At 52.4% G+C, this 15181-nt stretch overlaps 1 protein-coding gene across 1 annotated transcript; it reads left to right on the top strand.

Moving 5' to 3' along the window:
• The first annotated feature begins 6669 nt into the window (after positions 1-6669).
• Positions 6670-8731, top strand: GAL3ST1 (galactose-3-O-sulfotransferase 1). The gene is given in 2 exon segments (NM_001135126.1): positions 6670-6800; positions 7591-8731. Coding segments are annotated over 2 exon segments (1272 nt in total).
• Positions 8732-15181: the final 6450 nt, after the last annotated feature.

The following is a 15181-nucleotide window of genomic DNA, read 5'->3' as shown; positions in this document are numbered from 1 at the left end:
GAGCCATGGGACGTAGATGAGGGGCAGTTCAAGGAGTCATGAGCCTCCCTGCTCCCCTCACCTCCCCATCATTCCCATGGCCTTTGAGCCTCTCCTGAACTCTGCAGGGCTCTGCAGTTGCTTGTGTCCTTGGTGCAAGGACACCCGGAACCTTGCTGAGTCCTTGGATGAAGGAGCTGCCTGGCTGCTGAGGTCTAGAGATACTCAGGGACCACCCAGAGGGTGCCCCTGGCGGAGGGCCAGGGCAGCACCTGCAGGGTACAGACACATGCCACCTGCTATCCCCAGGGAGGGAACTCATGAATATTCACACTCGCTGGAGCGTGAGGGAGCCAGCCAGAATACTGCTGGGTGTCATTGGAGCGTTCTTGTTTCCCAGTGACCGCAGAGGCAGCCTGAGAATCGGACGGGGCTCAGACAGGGAGAGGAAGGGGGCTGCCAGCCACGGCCCAAGGTGAGTGTGTCTTTCTCCGCCCCTGCCCAGGGGCCCCTGGGGGAGCAGGACACCTGAGACCCAGGCCTGCCTGGTAGTGATGCTGCAGGACGGAAGGTTTACCATCCTGGGCTCGGTTTCCCTACATGCATGCTGTGGGGATGAGTCCTATTTCTCCTTCGTTCTCTAGAGGGTGCTGGTCCAACCGAATGGGAGGATTGCTGGGCCTGGCCTGGAGCCAGCTGTCAGCACAGATGGAGCATGATGTAGCTATGATATCCAAGAAGGATAAGAATAGATGGGGTGGGCTAGGGAGGGTGGACCATCGGCCCTGAGTGCCTGGAACTGTCACCACCATAGGCAGAGGAGGAAAGACCCCGGTTCTAGTTCTGCCTGCTGCTGGTATGCTGTGTGACCTTGAGGGTGGCCCTGCCCTCTCTGAGCCTTAGCCTCCCTGCTGCGCTGTCTTCCAGACTGGAGGCTGTGAGGGTCAGGCCACACTGAAACTGTCCCTGGTACCCCATGGCCTTGGACCTGGTGCTGTCAGCTGACTGCAAGCCTCCATCATGGGCCAGTGGACACACACCTTGAAGGGCCCATGACCCTAGGAGGGCAGTCATGATGATAATAATAATGTTGGCAGCCCATGTCCCGGGAGTGTCCGCTCTGTACGAGCTGTGTACTGGAAACTTTCCTTGTGAGACACAGAAAATCTGTACAGCACCCTGTGATGGAGGGAGGGGGAGTTGGCATCAACGTTTTGGAGGAGAAACTGAGACCCAGAGAATGACACAGCCTTGCCTAGGGCACACAGAAAGGAAGCAGCAGAACTGGGTTTCAAATCCAGGTCCCTGGCTCCAAGGTGCTGGCTCGAGATGGCTCTCAGATGTGTGACTCACACACGAGGCTCTCACAGTTGTGTTAGCCCCGGTCACATTCTGCCCTGAGGGTCATGGGGGTTATTTATCAACCATTTATCTGGTGCCAGGCTCCGAAAGCTCAGGGATGAGTTACCTTCAGGCTTGCCTGCAGCTGGGCATGGAGGGAATCTCTCCTCCCACAAGCCTGGGCCTGGGAAACTGGGCCCTGCTCAATAATGATGATAATAATAATTAATATGTATTGATCTCTGCCTGTGTACATCCGTTCTCTCATTCAAATCTCAGTCTCATGACTATTCCTTTCAGCTAGGCTCCCGGCTGCCAGCCAGCCCATCTCTGGACCTCGGTCTACCCAGGGACTCTGCCTGTGATCACCAAGGGCCCTGTTTGCCCCGATCTTTTTTTTTTTTTTTTTAATTTTTTTATTTATTTATGATAGTTACAGAGAGAGAGAGAGGCAGAGACACAGGCAGAGGGAGAAGCAGGCTCCATGCACCGGGAGCCCGATGTGGGATTCGATCCCGGGTCTCCAGGATCGTGCCCTGGGCCAAAGGCAGGCGCCAAACCGCTGCGCCACCCAGGGATCCCTGTTTGCCCCGATCTTGATGTTGTGTGTTCATTGTACACATAAGCAGGCTAAGACTGAGAGGCTGAGCAGCATGTTCAAGTTCACAGAGGCCAGGCAGGAAGGGAACCACCAGCCCCAAATGCCTCGGGACACCTAGGTCCCCTGTGTTTCTCTGCTCTTCATCCTGGCTGCCCTGGCCCACAGAGGCTAGACCCTGCTGTACTACTGGGACAGAGTCCCATTAGCCACTTGTTGACTCCTGTGATGGATCTTTTGATGGCACACACACTTCCCACGGGCTTAGGACAGGGCCTGGGACATGTCAGGGAGGGGCTGCCATGGACAAAGCTGGAAGCTGCCTATTGGAGGCCAACAGATTTCGGCTTGAATCCCAGCTCTACCTCCTGCCTTGCTGAATGACGCTGGGCAAGTCACATCCCCTCGTGGAAACTCATTTTTCCCGTCTGCAAATTAGGGGTGACAGTGGGGTCAGCCTGCCAGGATACCTGAGCAGAAACAGTGAGATGCTCTAGAGAAACCCCTGCCCAAGGCCTGGCTTATAGCAGGGGCTCAAAAGTGAAACCTGAGGGCAGCCCGGGTGGCTCAGCGGTTTAGCGCCACCTTTGGCTCAGGGCGTGATCCTGGAGTCCCAGGATCGAGTCCCGCATTGGGCTCCCTACATGGAGCCTGCTTCTCCTCTGCCTGTGTCTCTGCCTCTCTCTTTCTCTTTCTCTCTCTCTCTCTTTGTCTCTCTCTCTCTGTGTGTGTCTCTCATGAATAAATAAAATCTAAAAAAAAAAAAAAATATATATATATATATATATATATATATATATATATATATATATATATATAGTGAAACCTGAGGGCAGGCATGGTTTCAGGAAGCCCAAGTGGCAGAGGGAAAAAAATGAATGAGCAAAACCCTGATGGAGGGATGGGGGCGCTGTCCCAGGCCCAGCTAGGTGGAGCCTGAGTGGTGGTTCTGGGAAGCTGGTCTGCCCCCTGCTGCTGGGTCTCTACCCTAGAACCTCTGCCATCAGCTTCCCAGATTTCCGGAAAGTGCCCTGGTGAGTGAGGCTACTGGAGCAGGAGGGGGCCCTGGGGATTTGAGGAGGGCCTGGATTTTACCCCTTCCCTGTTTTAAAGTCAGAGAATCTGAGGTCTCAGGCCCCACTCAGGGTTTGGGTCCAAGTTTGAGCCTCTGGCCTGGCCCAGGGCTCTGCCCTGTTTTCCACTGGGCCCCCAGGGGGCAGGAGCCCAGTTGGGGCACTGGATGTGTGGAGCTGGTTTGTGCTGGGGAAGGGGCAGTAGCCACTCCTAGTTCAGGGGAGCCCACCCTGAGGGTGACAAAGACTGAGGCCAGGATCAGATCCTAGATGCTGAGGAGAGAAACAGCTAACGCTCTTTTGAGAGATAATTATGTGCTCATTGCTTTGCCTACTCTATCTCTGAAAGAGCCAGTGAGGGGGCGGATTTCAGCTTCCCTATTTTACAGATGAGAAACTGGGGCCTCCAGACCCTGAGGTCAGCACTTCCCCCTCCATGACCAGACTGGCTAGCCACCTTACCCTACCTTGCATTCTTTATGACTTATCATGTAAATATATTAAATAGGGCAGCCCGGGTGGCTCAGCGGTTTAGTGCTGCCTTCAGCCCAGGGCGTGATCCTGGAGACCCGGGATCCAGTCCCATGTCGGGCTCCCTGCATGGAGCCTGCTTCTCCCTCTGCCTGTGTCTCTGCCTCTCTCTCTGTGTCTCTCATGAATAAACAAATAAAATCTTTAAAATATATATATATTAAATATTTTATTGCCTTTTTTAATTAAAAAATACATACTCCCTTTTTATTTTTTTAAAGATTTTATTAATTTATTCATGAGAGACACAGAGAGAGAGAGAGGCAGAGACATAGGAGAAGCAGGCTCCATGCAGGGAGCCTGACGTGGGACTCGATCCCAGGACTCCAGGATCACGCCCTGGGCCAAAGGCAGGTGCTAAACTGCTGAGCCACCCAGAGATCCCCACGTACTCCTTTTTAAAAAGCAGTTGTTACAGAACATAATGTAGAAAAATATTCCCTTATATACCCCTTTCCTAGCTATACAGAGGATACTACTGCTAAAATTTAGAATACTGTCTTCCAGTTGTTTCTGGGCCTACATGTATACATATATGGATCTGGGGAAGTTCCTTAGTATTCTGGAACTTTCTTCTTCTCCTTCTCCTTCTCCTTCTCCTTCTCCTTCTCCTTCTTTCTCCTTCTCCTTCTCCTTCTCCTTCTCCTTCTCCTTCTCCTTCTTCTTCTTCTTCTTCTTCAGATTTATTCATGAGAGACACACAGAGAGAGGCAGAGACATAGGCTAAGGGAGAAGCAGGCTCCCTGTAGGGAGCCCGATGTGGAACTTGATCCTAGGACCCCAGGATTACAACCTGAGCCAAAGGCAGACGCTCAATCACTGAGCCACCCAGGTGCCCCTGGAACTTTCTTTTTTCATATTAATAGATCATGATGTGTTTTTGAACCAATCCCCTTAGCTCTGTCTTGTTAATGGGTACAGAGGACTCCATCTGGGAATAGGCCTTGGTTTGTGTTAACAGCCTCTCTGATGGAAACTGAGATCTTTTCTAATTTTTTAAATTTCTGACCAAGCTGCCATGAACACCATTACATGAGTGACTGTACCCAAGTGTTTCTGTAGAATAGTTGGAATTTGGAGCACTTCGGCCTTCCCCCTTTGATAGAAGGAACTGCCCTCTGGAAACATCCTCTCCCTTTCTCATTTATCTCTGACTTGCCCACTTGAGAATTAACAGGGATACATCCTTGTCATGAAGGAGGCCAAATCCCCTCATGCATAGTTTCTTCCTAGGCAGACTGCTTCTTCATGTCCTTACCTGTGATGAGAAAATTCTAGATAATGAGCAGAAGACTTGGGACTGGTGCTGGCTGGTGGAGTGGGGCCCAGAGTGGGTGTTGCTGGGTAACTTTCCCAGAGGGAAGTATGTGGGGTCCTCCTCCAGTCAGGCTATTTAGCCTCTTCCCCCAGGGATGGTGGGGACGTGCCATGTTGTGTGGTCACGGGGCAGCCTGCATGACTTCTTATAGCCTCAGAGGCCCAAGGTCCCAATGCAGCACATGTCAGAACCAGAGTGGAAAATTTTGTGCCCTGATCTTAGAGCTAAGGGGAGATAGGAAGGCACCCCGAGCCCCAGCTCTCTCCTGGGCTCCCATGCCATGCCTCCATCAGGCCCTTGCTGTTAGGGTTGCCACAGTTAGACCAAAAGACTAGGACCTAAAACTTCTCCCCAAACCCAAAACAAACTGGAAAAAAAAAAAAAGGACACCCAGTTTAATTCTCAGATAAATATTGAATAGTTTTTGGTATGTCCTGCACAATATCAAAATTAAATTTTGGGGCTGAGTGGCTCAGCCCACCTGGGTGGCTCATTGGTTAAGCGTCTGACTCTTGGTTTTGGCTCAGGTCATGATCTTGTGGTTGTGGGATCGAGCCCCACCTCGGGCTCCGTGCTCAGCATGGAGTTTGCTTCACATTCTCTCTTCCTCTCTCCACCCCTCCCCATGCTCATGGACTCTCTCTCTCTCTCTCTCTCTCAAATGAATAAATAAAATTAAAAATAAATAGATAAAGACACCTGGGTGGCATAGTCGGCTGAGTGACTAACTCTTGGTTTCAGCTCTGGTCATGATCTCAGGATCTTGAGATCGAGTTCTGCACTGGGCTCCCAAGCTCACCGAGGAGTCTGCTCAAGTTTCTCTCTTCCTCTCCTTCCACCCTTCCCCAGGCTTGCTTGCTTTTGCTCCCACTCTCTCTAAAATAAATAAATAAATCTTAAAAAATAAAATTACACAAATTTTATTGTTTATCTATAATTCAGATTTACTTGGGAAATCAGAGAGGGAAGGTTTGTGGGCAGAGGTCTGGCTGTGTGACCTGAACCCTCTTCTTCCTCATTGTAAGCCTCAGTTTCTCCATCCACCTTCCCTACAGACTCAGGGATACAGAGACTAGTGAAAACAGATGAGAAGCCTCAGCCCTTCACTGGGCAGCTTGGAAGGGGGGCACAGAGAACAGGTGGTGCTGGTTGGGTTTGAGATTTTGAAAGGTGAGAGATTCAGGCCCTGGGAGGCCACTAACCCCTCCTTGGAAATGGCCCTGATCCCAGGACTGGAGGGACAGGGCACAGGGAGAGGATCTTCTGTCTTAGAAAATGATTTCAGGGGCATCTGGGTGGCTCATTGGTTAAGCGTCTGCCTTCAGCTCAGGTCATGATCCCGGGGTCCTGGGATCAAGTCTTATATCCGGCTGCCTGCTCAGTGGAAAGTCTGCTACTCCCTCTCCCTGTGCCCCTCCCTCTTGCTCTTTCTCTCTCTCTCAAATAAATAAATAAAATCCTTTAAAAAAACTATTTCATTATGAAGCCCCAAAACAGATAAAGTTAGTGACACCCAAGTACCCACTCTACCCCTTAGCTTAAAAATTAAAACTGAACCAAGCAGTAGAACCTTCTTTCTGCCCCACTCTGCAGTCTCTCTCTGCATTGGCTTTGCCCATCGTCTCTGTCTGCAACCCTGTCGCTATATCTCTTCATGTGTTTGTCTCTGTCCCTATGTGGACCTTGCTGGAGGGCCACAGAGCCGGCAAAGGCCAGTCCCAATGTTGAAGGCTGTCCTCCACCCCGCCAGGCCTGGGGCAGCAGCAGAGGCTCCCTAGGGCTAGCCTCCTAATGCTTTCCCTGCTCTGTGATCCCCACAGGTGTCTGAGATGCCGCTGCCGCAGAAGAAGCGCTGGGTGTCCATGGCCAAGGGGCTGGTCCTGGGAGCTCTCTTCACCAGCTTCCTGCTGGTACTGTACTCCTATGCTGTACCCCCTCTGCACGCTGGCCTGGCCTCCACGTGAGTGGCCCTCCTGGGGGGCCAAGGGGTGGGGATTGGGGTGAGGGGGCACCCTGTGCACTACCCTGTATCATGCTGTGCTGCAGTAATTGTGCTGAGGGCAGAGGTCACTGTGTAACCCTGGGCCTCAGTGTCCTCCTCTATGAAGTGGGCATAATAACAGAGCCTGCCTCATGGAGCATGAGGATCAAAGCTGCCTGTGTACATGGCTGGGATTATCCTCATCTAAGGCTCCAATGGGGCTGGGAGGTGGGGGTGACTTGTCCAAGAGAACTCAGCTGGCACAGGGCCCAGATTCAGACCGGGATCTGCCTGCCTCCAAGCCTGGCTCCTAACCATGAGGCTCTCCCACCTTCTCATGGGGCTGCTCAGCCCAGGCCTGACCTGGTTTGTGCTCTTAGGTGATGGTATTAAATTGAACTAGAGGAAACTACTGATCATTGACTATATTTGGTCAAACACTGAGCTGCAGAATTTCATGCGGTCCCAGCTAATGCTAATGTACGATGTGGTGGCCATGAATGAGACAAGAACCAGGGAGCTTGTCTCACTTTGACCTCCTCCCAACACCACAGATTGGGTGTGTTATTGTCCCTATTTCATAGATGAGGAAAGTGAGGCCAAAGAGACCAAACCACCCACCTGAGCATCGGGGCCTCCTGTCCTGGCTCCCCTGCTAGCACCATGGCCAATGACCCCCATCTTTGGACACCAGGGTGCTGGTTGGGGTATCCAAGTCCTGAGGGCCCCAGCAGCCCCTGAGACTCTCCCCACGTTCCCTCCACAGCAGGACCCCAGAGGGCACAGCGCCCTGCTCCCCAGCCCCGGGTGAGCCAGAGGCGCTGACCCCGGCCAACGGCTCTGCGGGAGGGTGCCAGCCCCGGCGCAACATCGTGTTCATGAAGACTCACAAGACGGCCAGCAGCACGCTGCTCAACATCCTGTTCCGCTTTGGCCAGAAGCACGGGCTCAAGTTCGCCTTCCCCAACGGCCGCAACGACTTCGACTACCCGGCCTTCTTCGCCCGCAGCCTGGTGCAGGACTACCGGCCCGGGGCCTGCTTCAACATCATCTGCAACCACATGCGCTTCCACTACGACGAGGTCCGGGGCCTGGTGCCGCCCAACGCCACCTTCATCACCGTGCTCCGCGACCCCGCCCGCCTCTTCGAGTCCTCCTTCCACTACTTCGGCTCGGTGGTGCCCTTCACGTGGAAGCTCTCGGGCCGCGACAAGCTGGCCGAGTTCCTGCAGGACCCAGACCGCTACTATGACCCCAACGGCTACAACGCCCACTACCTCCGCAACCTGCTCTTCTTCGACCTGGGCTACGACAGCGGCCTGGACCCCGGCAACCCGCAGGTGCAGGAGCACATCCTGGAGGTGGAGCGCCGCTTCCACCTGGTGCTCCTGCAGGAGTACTTCGACGAGTCCCTGGTGCTGCTCAAGGACCTGCTGTGCTGGGAGCTGGAGGACGTGCTCTACTTCAAGCTCAATGCCCGCCGCGCATCGGCCGTGCCGCGCCTCTCGGGGGACCTGTACCGGCGCGCCACGGCCTGGAACGTGCTGGACGCCCGCCTCTACCGTCACTTCAACGCCAGCTTCTGGCGCAAGGTGGAGGCCTTCGGGCGGGAGCGCATGGCCCGCGAGGTGGCCGCCCTGCGGCACGCCAACGAGCGCATGCGGCGCATCTGCATCGACGGGGGCCGGGCCGTGGACGCCGCCGCCATCCAGGACTCGGCCATGCAGCCCTGGCAGCCGCTGGGCGCCAAGTCCATCCTGGGCTACAACCTCAAAAAGAGCATCGGGCAGCGGCACGCGCAGCTCTGCCGTCGCATGCTCACGCCGGAGATCCAGTACCTGATGGACCTCGGCGTTAATCTGTGGGTCACTAAGCTCTGGAAGCTCATCCGGGACTTTCTGAGGTGGTGACATCCCGCCGGCCGCCAGTCCCCCTCTGCCCGCTGGATCGCAGAGGAGGGGCGGGGCAGGGGCCCTCCTGGTGCCACCCCGCTCCGGGGTGAGGTGGGGCTGCTGCCGGGGCTCGGGCGGCCGGGACTGGGCCCCTGGCACACAGAGCCTGAGGTCCGTATTTGACTAATTATAGCTTTTTAAAGAGTTAAATCCCCTTCCCTCCAAAAAAGAATGTTCTATTTCCTGCCTCCCCTTAAAGGGGAGACTTCAGAAGTAAAGGAATTTCATGTTGTGTTTTTTGTTAATCAGCCTCAGTGGTGCTGACTGGTGGGGCCCTGGGTGGGAGGTGACTGATGAGGATGGTGGGGGGAGGGCCCGCAAGAGAGCATGGCGGGTGCCTGAGTGTGTCTGTGGACAGAGCGGAGGTGTCAGGCACGGTGTGATGAGCACCCCTTACATGCTGCAGCCCTGCGTGGCTGAAGGACTCCCATGAGCTACCAAGACCTGGAAGATCGTTTGTGTGATCATCCTGAGGCTCTACCGGTCACTTACTCCAACTGAACACTGGTTATGTGTCCAGCATTAGGCTAACTGGGTTATCTCAATTCATCTTCATCAAAATTCAGTAATGTGAGAACTGCCATATTTCCTCATGCCAGAGATGAAGAAAGGAGCTCAGAGCGGGCAAGTCATTTGGCCAAGATCACACAGCAAGTGGTAGGACTGGAACGGGGGCCAGGGAGGATGGAGTGTGCAGCCAGAACAAGAGAGTCTGTGCGTGCGTGTGTGTGTGTGTGTGTGTGTGTGTGTGACAGGGAGGTGGGAAATCCTTGGTGTAGCATTGAGCAGCAGGCCCTGGGCCCAGGCTGAGGGTTCCTTGTATAATCTCATTAATCCTCACAATCACCCTTTGAGGTAGGCACAGTTACCATCCCATTTTACCGCTGTGGGAATTGACATTCTGAGAGAGATCAGAAAGGACTTGCCTGAGGTCACGTTACAGGTACCCATCAGACCCAAAACTAACCTTCTCTCTGGGACCCCAAACCCCTTGCAGCAGAGTGAGGTGCATCAGCTCTAACCATCTGTCTCCCTCGGCCTCTCCAGGGGGACAAGGGCACTTTCTGGGGCACAGGAGTCATGGGTCTCTAACTAGGAGTCAGCAGCCAGACATGAAAGGCAGAGCCAAATGATTTTATTGGAGAACTGTCTGTACCAGGCTCCAAGCCAAGTACTTGTACACCTTATCTGAATATCCACAACATCCTAGCTTTATAGACCAAAGCTCAGAGAAGTTAAGGGATTTACCTGAGGTCACACATCTAATTGGTGCCAGAACCGGATTTCAAGCTGGATTTGTCAGCTCTTAACCCTTCCCTGGGTTTGAATCAGTCTTTTTCCTGGGAGTGAGTTTCTGATCCAAGCAGGGTGGGAAGAAGTTAGGGTGACCAACTGTCTCAGTATCTTAGGACTGTCCCAGTTTTTGCGCTGGAAGTTCCCACATCCCAGATAACTCCTCAGTTCTGGGCAACCAGGATAGTTGTTCAGTCTGGGAGAGTTTTGGACCCACCAGCTCCCTGGAGCCAGTGTCTGCACCCTCCTAAAGATCTTGGCAGCAAGAAATAAGCACATCTTTGAAGCCTTTGATTCATATGGAGAGAACTAAGAGAAAGAAAGAAGAAAGAAAGAAAGAAAGAAAGAAAGAAAGAAAGAAAGAAAGAAAGAAAGAAAGGGAATAGCTAAGATATTATTGATCCCAAATTCATGAGATAATCTCCCCCCCACCCACACTTTTGATAAATCAAAGAGAGATGTCACTTAGTGCAATATGATAATATCTTGGGTTTGTGGAACCCCATAATTTTATTTCTTTGGACTCTTAATGGCCTATAAATGCCAATAATAATATATGTCATCAAATTATTTATTATTAATATTGGAACTTCTAAGCCCTTAGGGATCCAAGGAGAATAAATCTGGCAAAGAGTAGATGCCAAGAATATAAATTGCTCCATTAGCATTTACTATCTGCCTGGTTCATTTTAAGAACATTAGAATTATTAACTCATTTATTAACATAATTAATATTTTAACAATGAGTAGTTGCTTGGCACTCTGTGCTCAGCTCTGTGCCATATGGGAACATTTGCTTTCCTGAGAAGGCGACCAAAACACAGAGAAGCTGAGCGACCAGCCTGGGTCACCCAGCCAGGCAGCCATAGAGGCAGGTTGCAAACCCAGGTCAGTCGGACACCAAGGGCTGGTGCTTGCAGCCTCCAGACATTCAGAGCTATTCCAGATGGCCACCTCAGCCTTGGGACGGAGGTCTTTCCACGGTTGAAAATGGATGAAGTCTTCAAGGGGCTCTCCTGCTTACAGCCTGCAGGAGCCAGTATGCTCTTGCCACACCTGGGCAGCAGAGGGTGCCATGGTGCAAAGTTTGGTCTTAACTGGTCAGGACATTCCCTGCTGCTGGAGGGCTGGAGGCACCCATAGTTGGGCCAGAGACTACAGGTGAAAGCCAGGGCAAAGGTCATGGCTGTCCCCTGGGAGAAATTCAGTGGAACTACCTGTTTCTCTCTGTTATGGGATGAATTGTAACCTCTACATGATATGTTGAAGTCCTAACCCCCAGTTCCCTATGACTGATCTTATTTGGAAATAGGGTCTTTGTACATGTAATCAAGTTTAGATGAAGTCATTAGGGTGGGTCCTAATCCAATACGGCCGGCCGGTGTCATAAGAAGTGGCGATGTCCTGTGTAGATGCAGGCACACAGACACAACGCCACGTGAAGATGGGCAAAGGTCGGCATGATGCAGTAACAAGCCAAGGAATGCCAAGGGCCGACAATGACCTCCAGAAGCCAAGAAGAGGCAGTGAAGGATTCTACCCAGAGTCTCAGAGGGAACATGCCCCCGCTGACACCTTGATTTCAGACCTCCAGCCTGCAGAACTGTGAAAGAATAAATTTCTGTTGTTTTAAGCCATCCAGTTTGTGGCACTTTGTTACAGCAGCCCCAGGACACGAACGTATCCTCTGTGCCCAGTCCTAGCTCTGGGTCAGGTCTCTGTCCCTTGCCTGGACTCCCTTCCCCAGGCTTGCCCCTGTGACCCATCTGCAGCCAGAGGTCATCCTCTGCTCTGAGTCCTCCATAGTCTCCCTCACACTTGGGGAGAAGCCATGCAGCTACACACATCTGCTGCTTTGCACATGTTGTTCCCTCTACCATAAGGCCCCCTTCCCGTTACATGCCTAACATTGCTAAGTGACTTCAAACAAGGTCTTCCACCTCCTCTGGACATTCTGCCCTGAGAGCCCCACTCACAAGCTAGCTTAGGGCCTCTGGGCCCCCATCTCAGTTCTGCTCACCAAGGCCCACAACTGTGGATATGCTTGACTGTGAGGCTCTGACGGTATGCCCGTCTAGGACACGATCTTCATTTGTCCTGACCCAATCGATCTCTAGTGCCCAGGCCAGTGCTGGGCACACAGTCAGTTTTTAATAAATGTTTTCTTTTTTTTTTTTTTTAAGATTTTTAAAAAGATTTATTCATTCATGAGAGACACACAGAGAGAGGCAGAGACACAGGCAGAGGGAGAAGCAGGCTCCTCGCAGGGAGCCTGATGCAGGACTCAATCCCAGGACTCCGGGATCAAGCCCTGAGCCGAAAGCAGATGCTCAACCACTGAACCACCCAGGCGTCCCAGTTTTAAATAAATGTTAAGACAGGAAAGAAAGAAAGAAAGAAAGAAAGAAAGAAAGAAAGAAAGAAAGAAAGAAAGAAAGAAAGAAAGAAAGAAGAAAGAAGAAAGCAAAAGAAAGAAAAGTTTCGGTACGAGACAGTGAGATGCGCCCTGGATGGTATAGTCAGTTAAGTGTCCAACTCTTGATCTTGGCTCAGGTCATGATCTCAGGGTCGTGGGATGGAGCTTTGCATCAGGGTCCATGCTCTGTGAGGAATCTGCTTGGAATTCTCTGTCTCTCTCCCTCTGCCTCTCCCCATCTGCTCTCTCTAAAAAAAAAAAGACAGAGAGAAAGAGAGAGAGAGAAGAGAAGAAGAAGGAAGAGAGGAAACAGAAAAGGGAGTGTGAAAATAGGGCAGTAGGTATGGAGAAAGGCACTTCCACATAGGGGGCCTTTCAGAGCATATTTGCCTTAAGTGACCCAGCCCCCACCTTCCCAGGAAGGTAGCACATTGGCCAATGAACGCAAGTGCAAGAATGAGTTCACAAGGTGAAAAGTCACACATCCCTGGGATGGGATATGGGATACAGGATACATAAGCTCTGACAGGGGTGGGTAGAGGCAGGGAACCTGGGCAATGCTTGCTTGGGGAGTAGGCAGGCCCTGGGAAGGCTGGGGACAAGCCCGGGGTGCTAGAGAGCAGTAGAGAAACTAAGAAAGGACAGGTAGCCTTTGCCAACCTCCCTTGCCATCACATCTTTGGTAAGCTTTTATTTTTTAAGATTTTGTTTATTCATTCATAAGAGACATACAGAGAGAGGCAGAGACATAGCCAGAGGGAGAAACAGGCTCCCTGCAGGGAGCCCAATGCGGGACTCGATCTCAGGACCCCGGGATCACACCCTGAGCCAAATGTAGACACTCAACCACTGAGCCACCCAGGCGCACCTGGTAATCTCTTATCGAGCATCTTCTGTGTACAAAGCACCATGCTGGGTGCTCATCTGGGAATATAGAGAAATGAACCAGACTGTCAAGGAGCCTGAGGCAGGGACCTGGGAGAGGCTCACAACAGCTGGCAGATAGAAGAGTCAATGAGGTCTAGATAGGACTTCAGGGAGGGGGAACTCACCTGCCAGCAAATAAATCAGAAAAGGGAGAAGACCAGGCATTTGAAATAGGCCTTGAGTGAGGCAGATATTAGATGCAGGGTGATGATGCAAGGAAAGCCATTGTAGGGAGGGGAAACAGCCCATGAAAAAGCTGGTGGAGAGGCAAGGGGGAGTCAAACAGGTAAAATCAGCTCCAGAAGAACCCCAAATGCTCTGGCACTTCAGGCTAAGGGGTTTTCAATTTTTCTCGATGGCGGCAAGGAGCCAAGGGGGGTTTTAGAGCAGGGGCAAGGTGTCCTAGGAGGCAGGCTGCAGGAGGATGGGCCAGAGATGCTGGGGGTAGGAAACCAAGGGGAGGAGCTGGGAGGGCTGGGGGACCAGGGAAGGAGCAGGGGAGGGTGCCTGCGTTTGCCCCAGTGACTAAATCTCTAGTCTGTGGGTCTGTGGGGGTGCTGGGGAGGTCTGGTCCTGCAGGAGAGGCAGATCCACTCCAGTTACCCCCCAGGCAGGACCAAGGGAGGACCATTCCGGGGCTCAGCCAGGCCACCCAGGTGTGTGCTCTGCCTGGGGCTGGGCATGTGTGATTCAGTGACCTGAGCAAGCATCAGGCTCAGACAGTCCCGATTGTCCCTCAATTGCTGCACGGCCTCGGGCCTTCCACTGCCCTCTTCTAGGCTCTGTCAGGTGGAGAGGAAGAGTCTGGGCTCCCAGAACACGTGAAGCCTTTGGCCTCGAACCAGGAACGAAGCCCAACATGCGGTTCTTGATTACAGCCCAAGCTGCTGGTGCCCTGCCCGTATCCCCTCAACCTCACCACTCCCGAGGCCCTTCTCCAGCCTCCAGAGCCATGCGCCCAACGGGCCAGAAGTGCCTGCAGGACTGATGGCCCCCGGAGTGGCCCTGGACCGCAGACTGTGTGAAGCTGGTGTGTGAATCCTCTCCCTGGACAGCTGCCTCCCATCTTCCATCTCACTTCCCCACTCTCTCCTACTTGGGTTTTCTGGGATCACCTCTGGAATAAACTCCCTGCACTAGAGTCCTGGTCTCTGAGTCTGGCTCTGGATGAACCAGACTAAGACAAATACTTACTGTGTGCAAGGCCCCATACACACAGCATGATCTTGTTATCAGACCAAAAGGGGCCTGCTCCTTGGTGAGCTACAGGCAGAGACTAGGCTAGGTGACATTGCCTCTCAAAATTATTATTATTATTTTTTGGGCAGCCCCAGTGGCTCAGGGGTTTAGCGCCACCTTCGGCCCGGGGCCTGATCCTGGGAACCCGGGATCGAGTTCCACATCGGGCTCCCTGCATGGAGCCTGCTTCTCCCTCTGCCTGTGTCTCTGCCTCTCTCTCTGTGTGTCTCTCGTGAATAAGTAAATAAAATCTTTAAAAACTAATAAAAATAAAAAAAATAATAGTTATTTTTAAAAGATGTTTATTATTTATTCATGAGAGACACAGAGAGACAAGCAGAGACATAGACAGAGAGGGAAGCAGGCTCCACACAGGGAGCCCGACGTGGGACTCCATCCCAGGTCTCCAGGATCATCACATCCTCGGCTGAAGGCGGCACTAAACCACTAAGCCACCTGGGTTGCCCAATCAAAATTATTTTTATTTGCAGCAAATAGGAAGATCTCAGGGAATAATTTCCAAAGCTGTGCCT

Source organism: Canis lupus, chromosome 26, assembly GCF_011100685.1.
Source record: "Canis lupus familiaris isolate Mischka breed German Shepherd chromosome 26, alternate assembly UU_Cfam_GSD_1.0, whole genome shotgun sequence".
NCBI lineage: Eukaryota > Metazoa > Chordata > Mammalia > Carnivora > Canidae > Canis > Canis lupus.
This window is presented reverse-complemented; position numbering and strand designations above follow the sequence as displayed.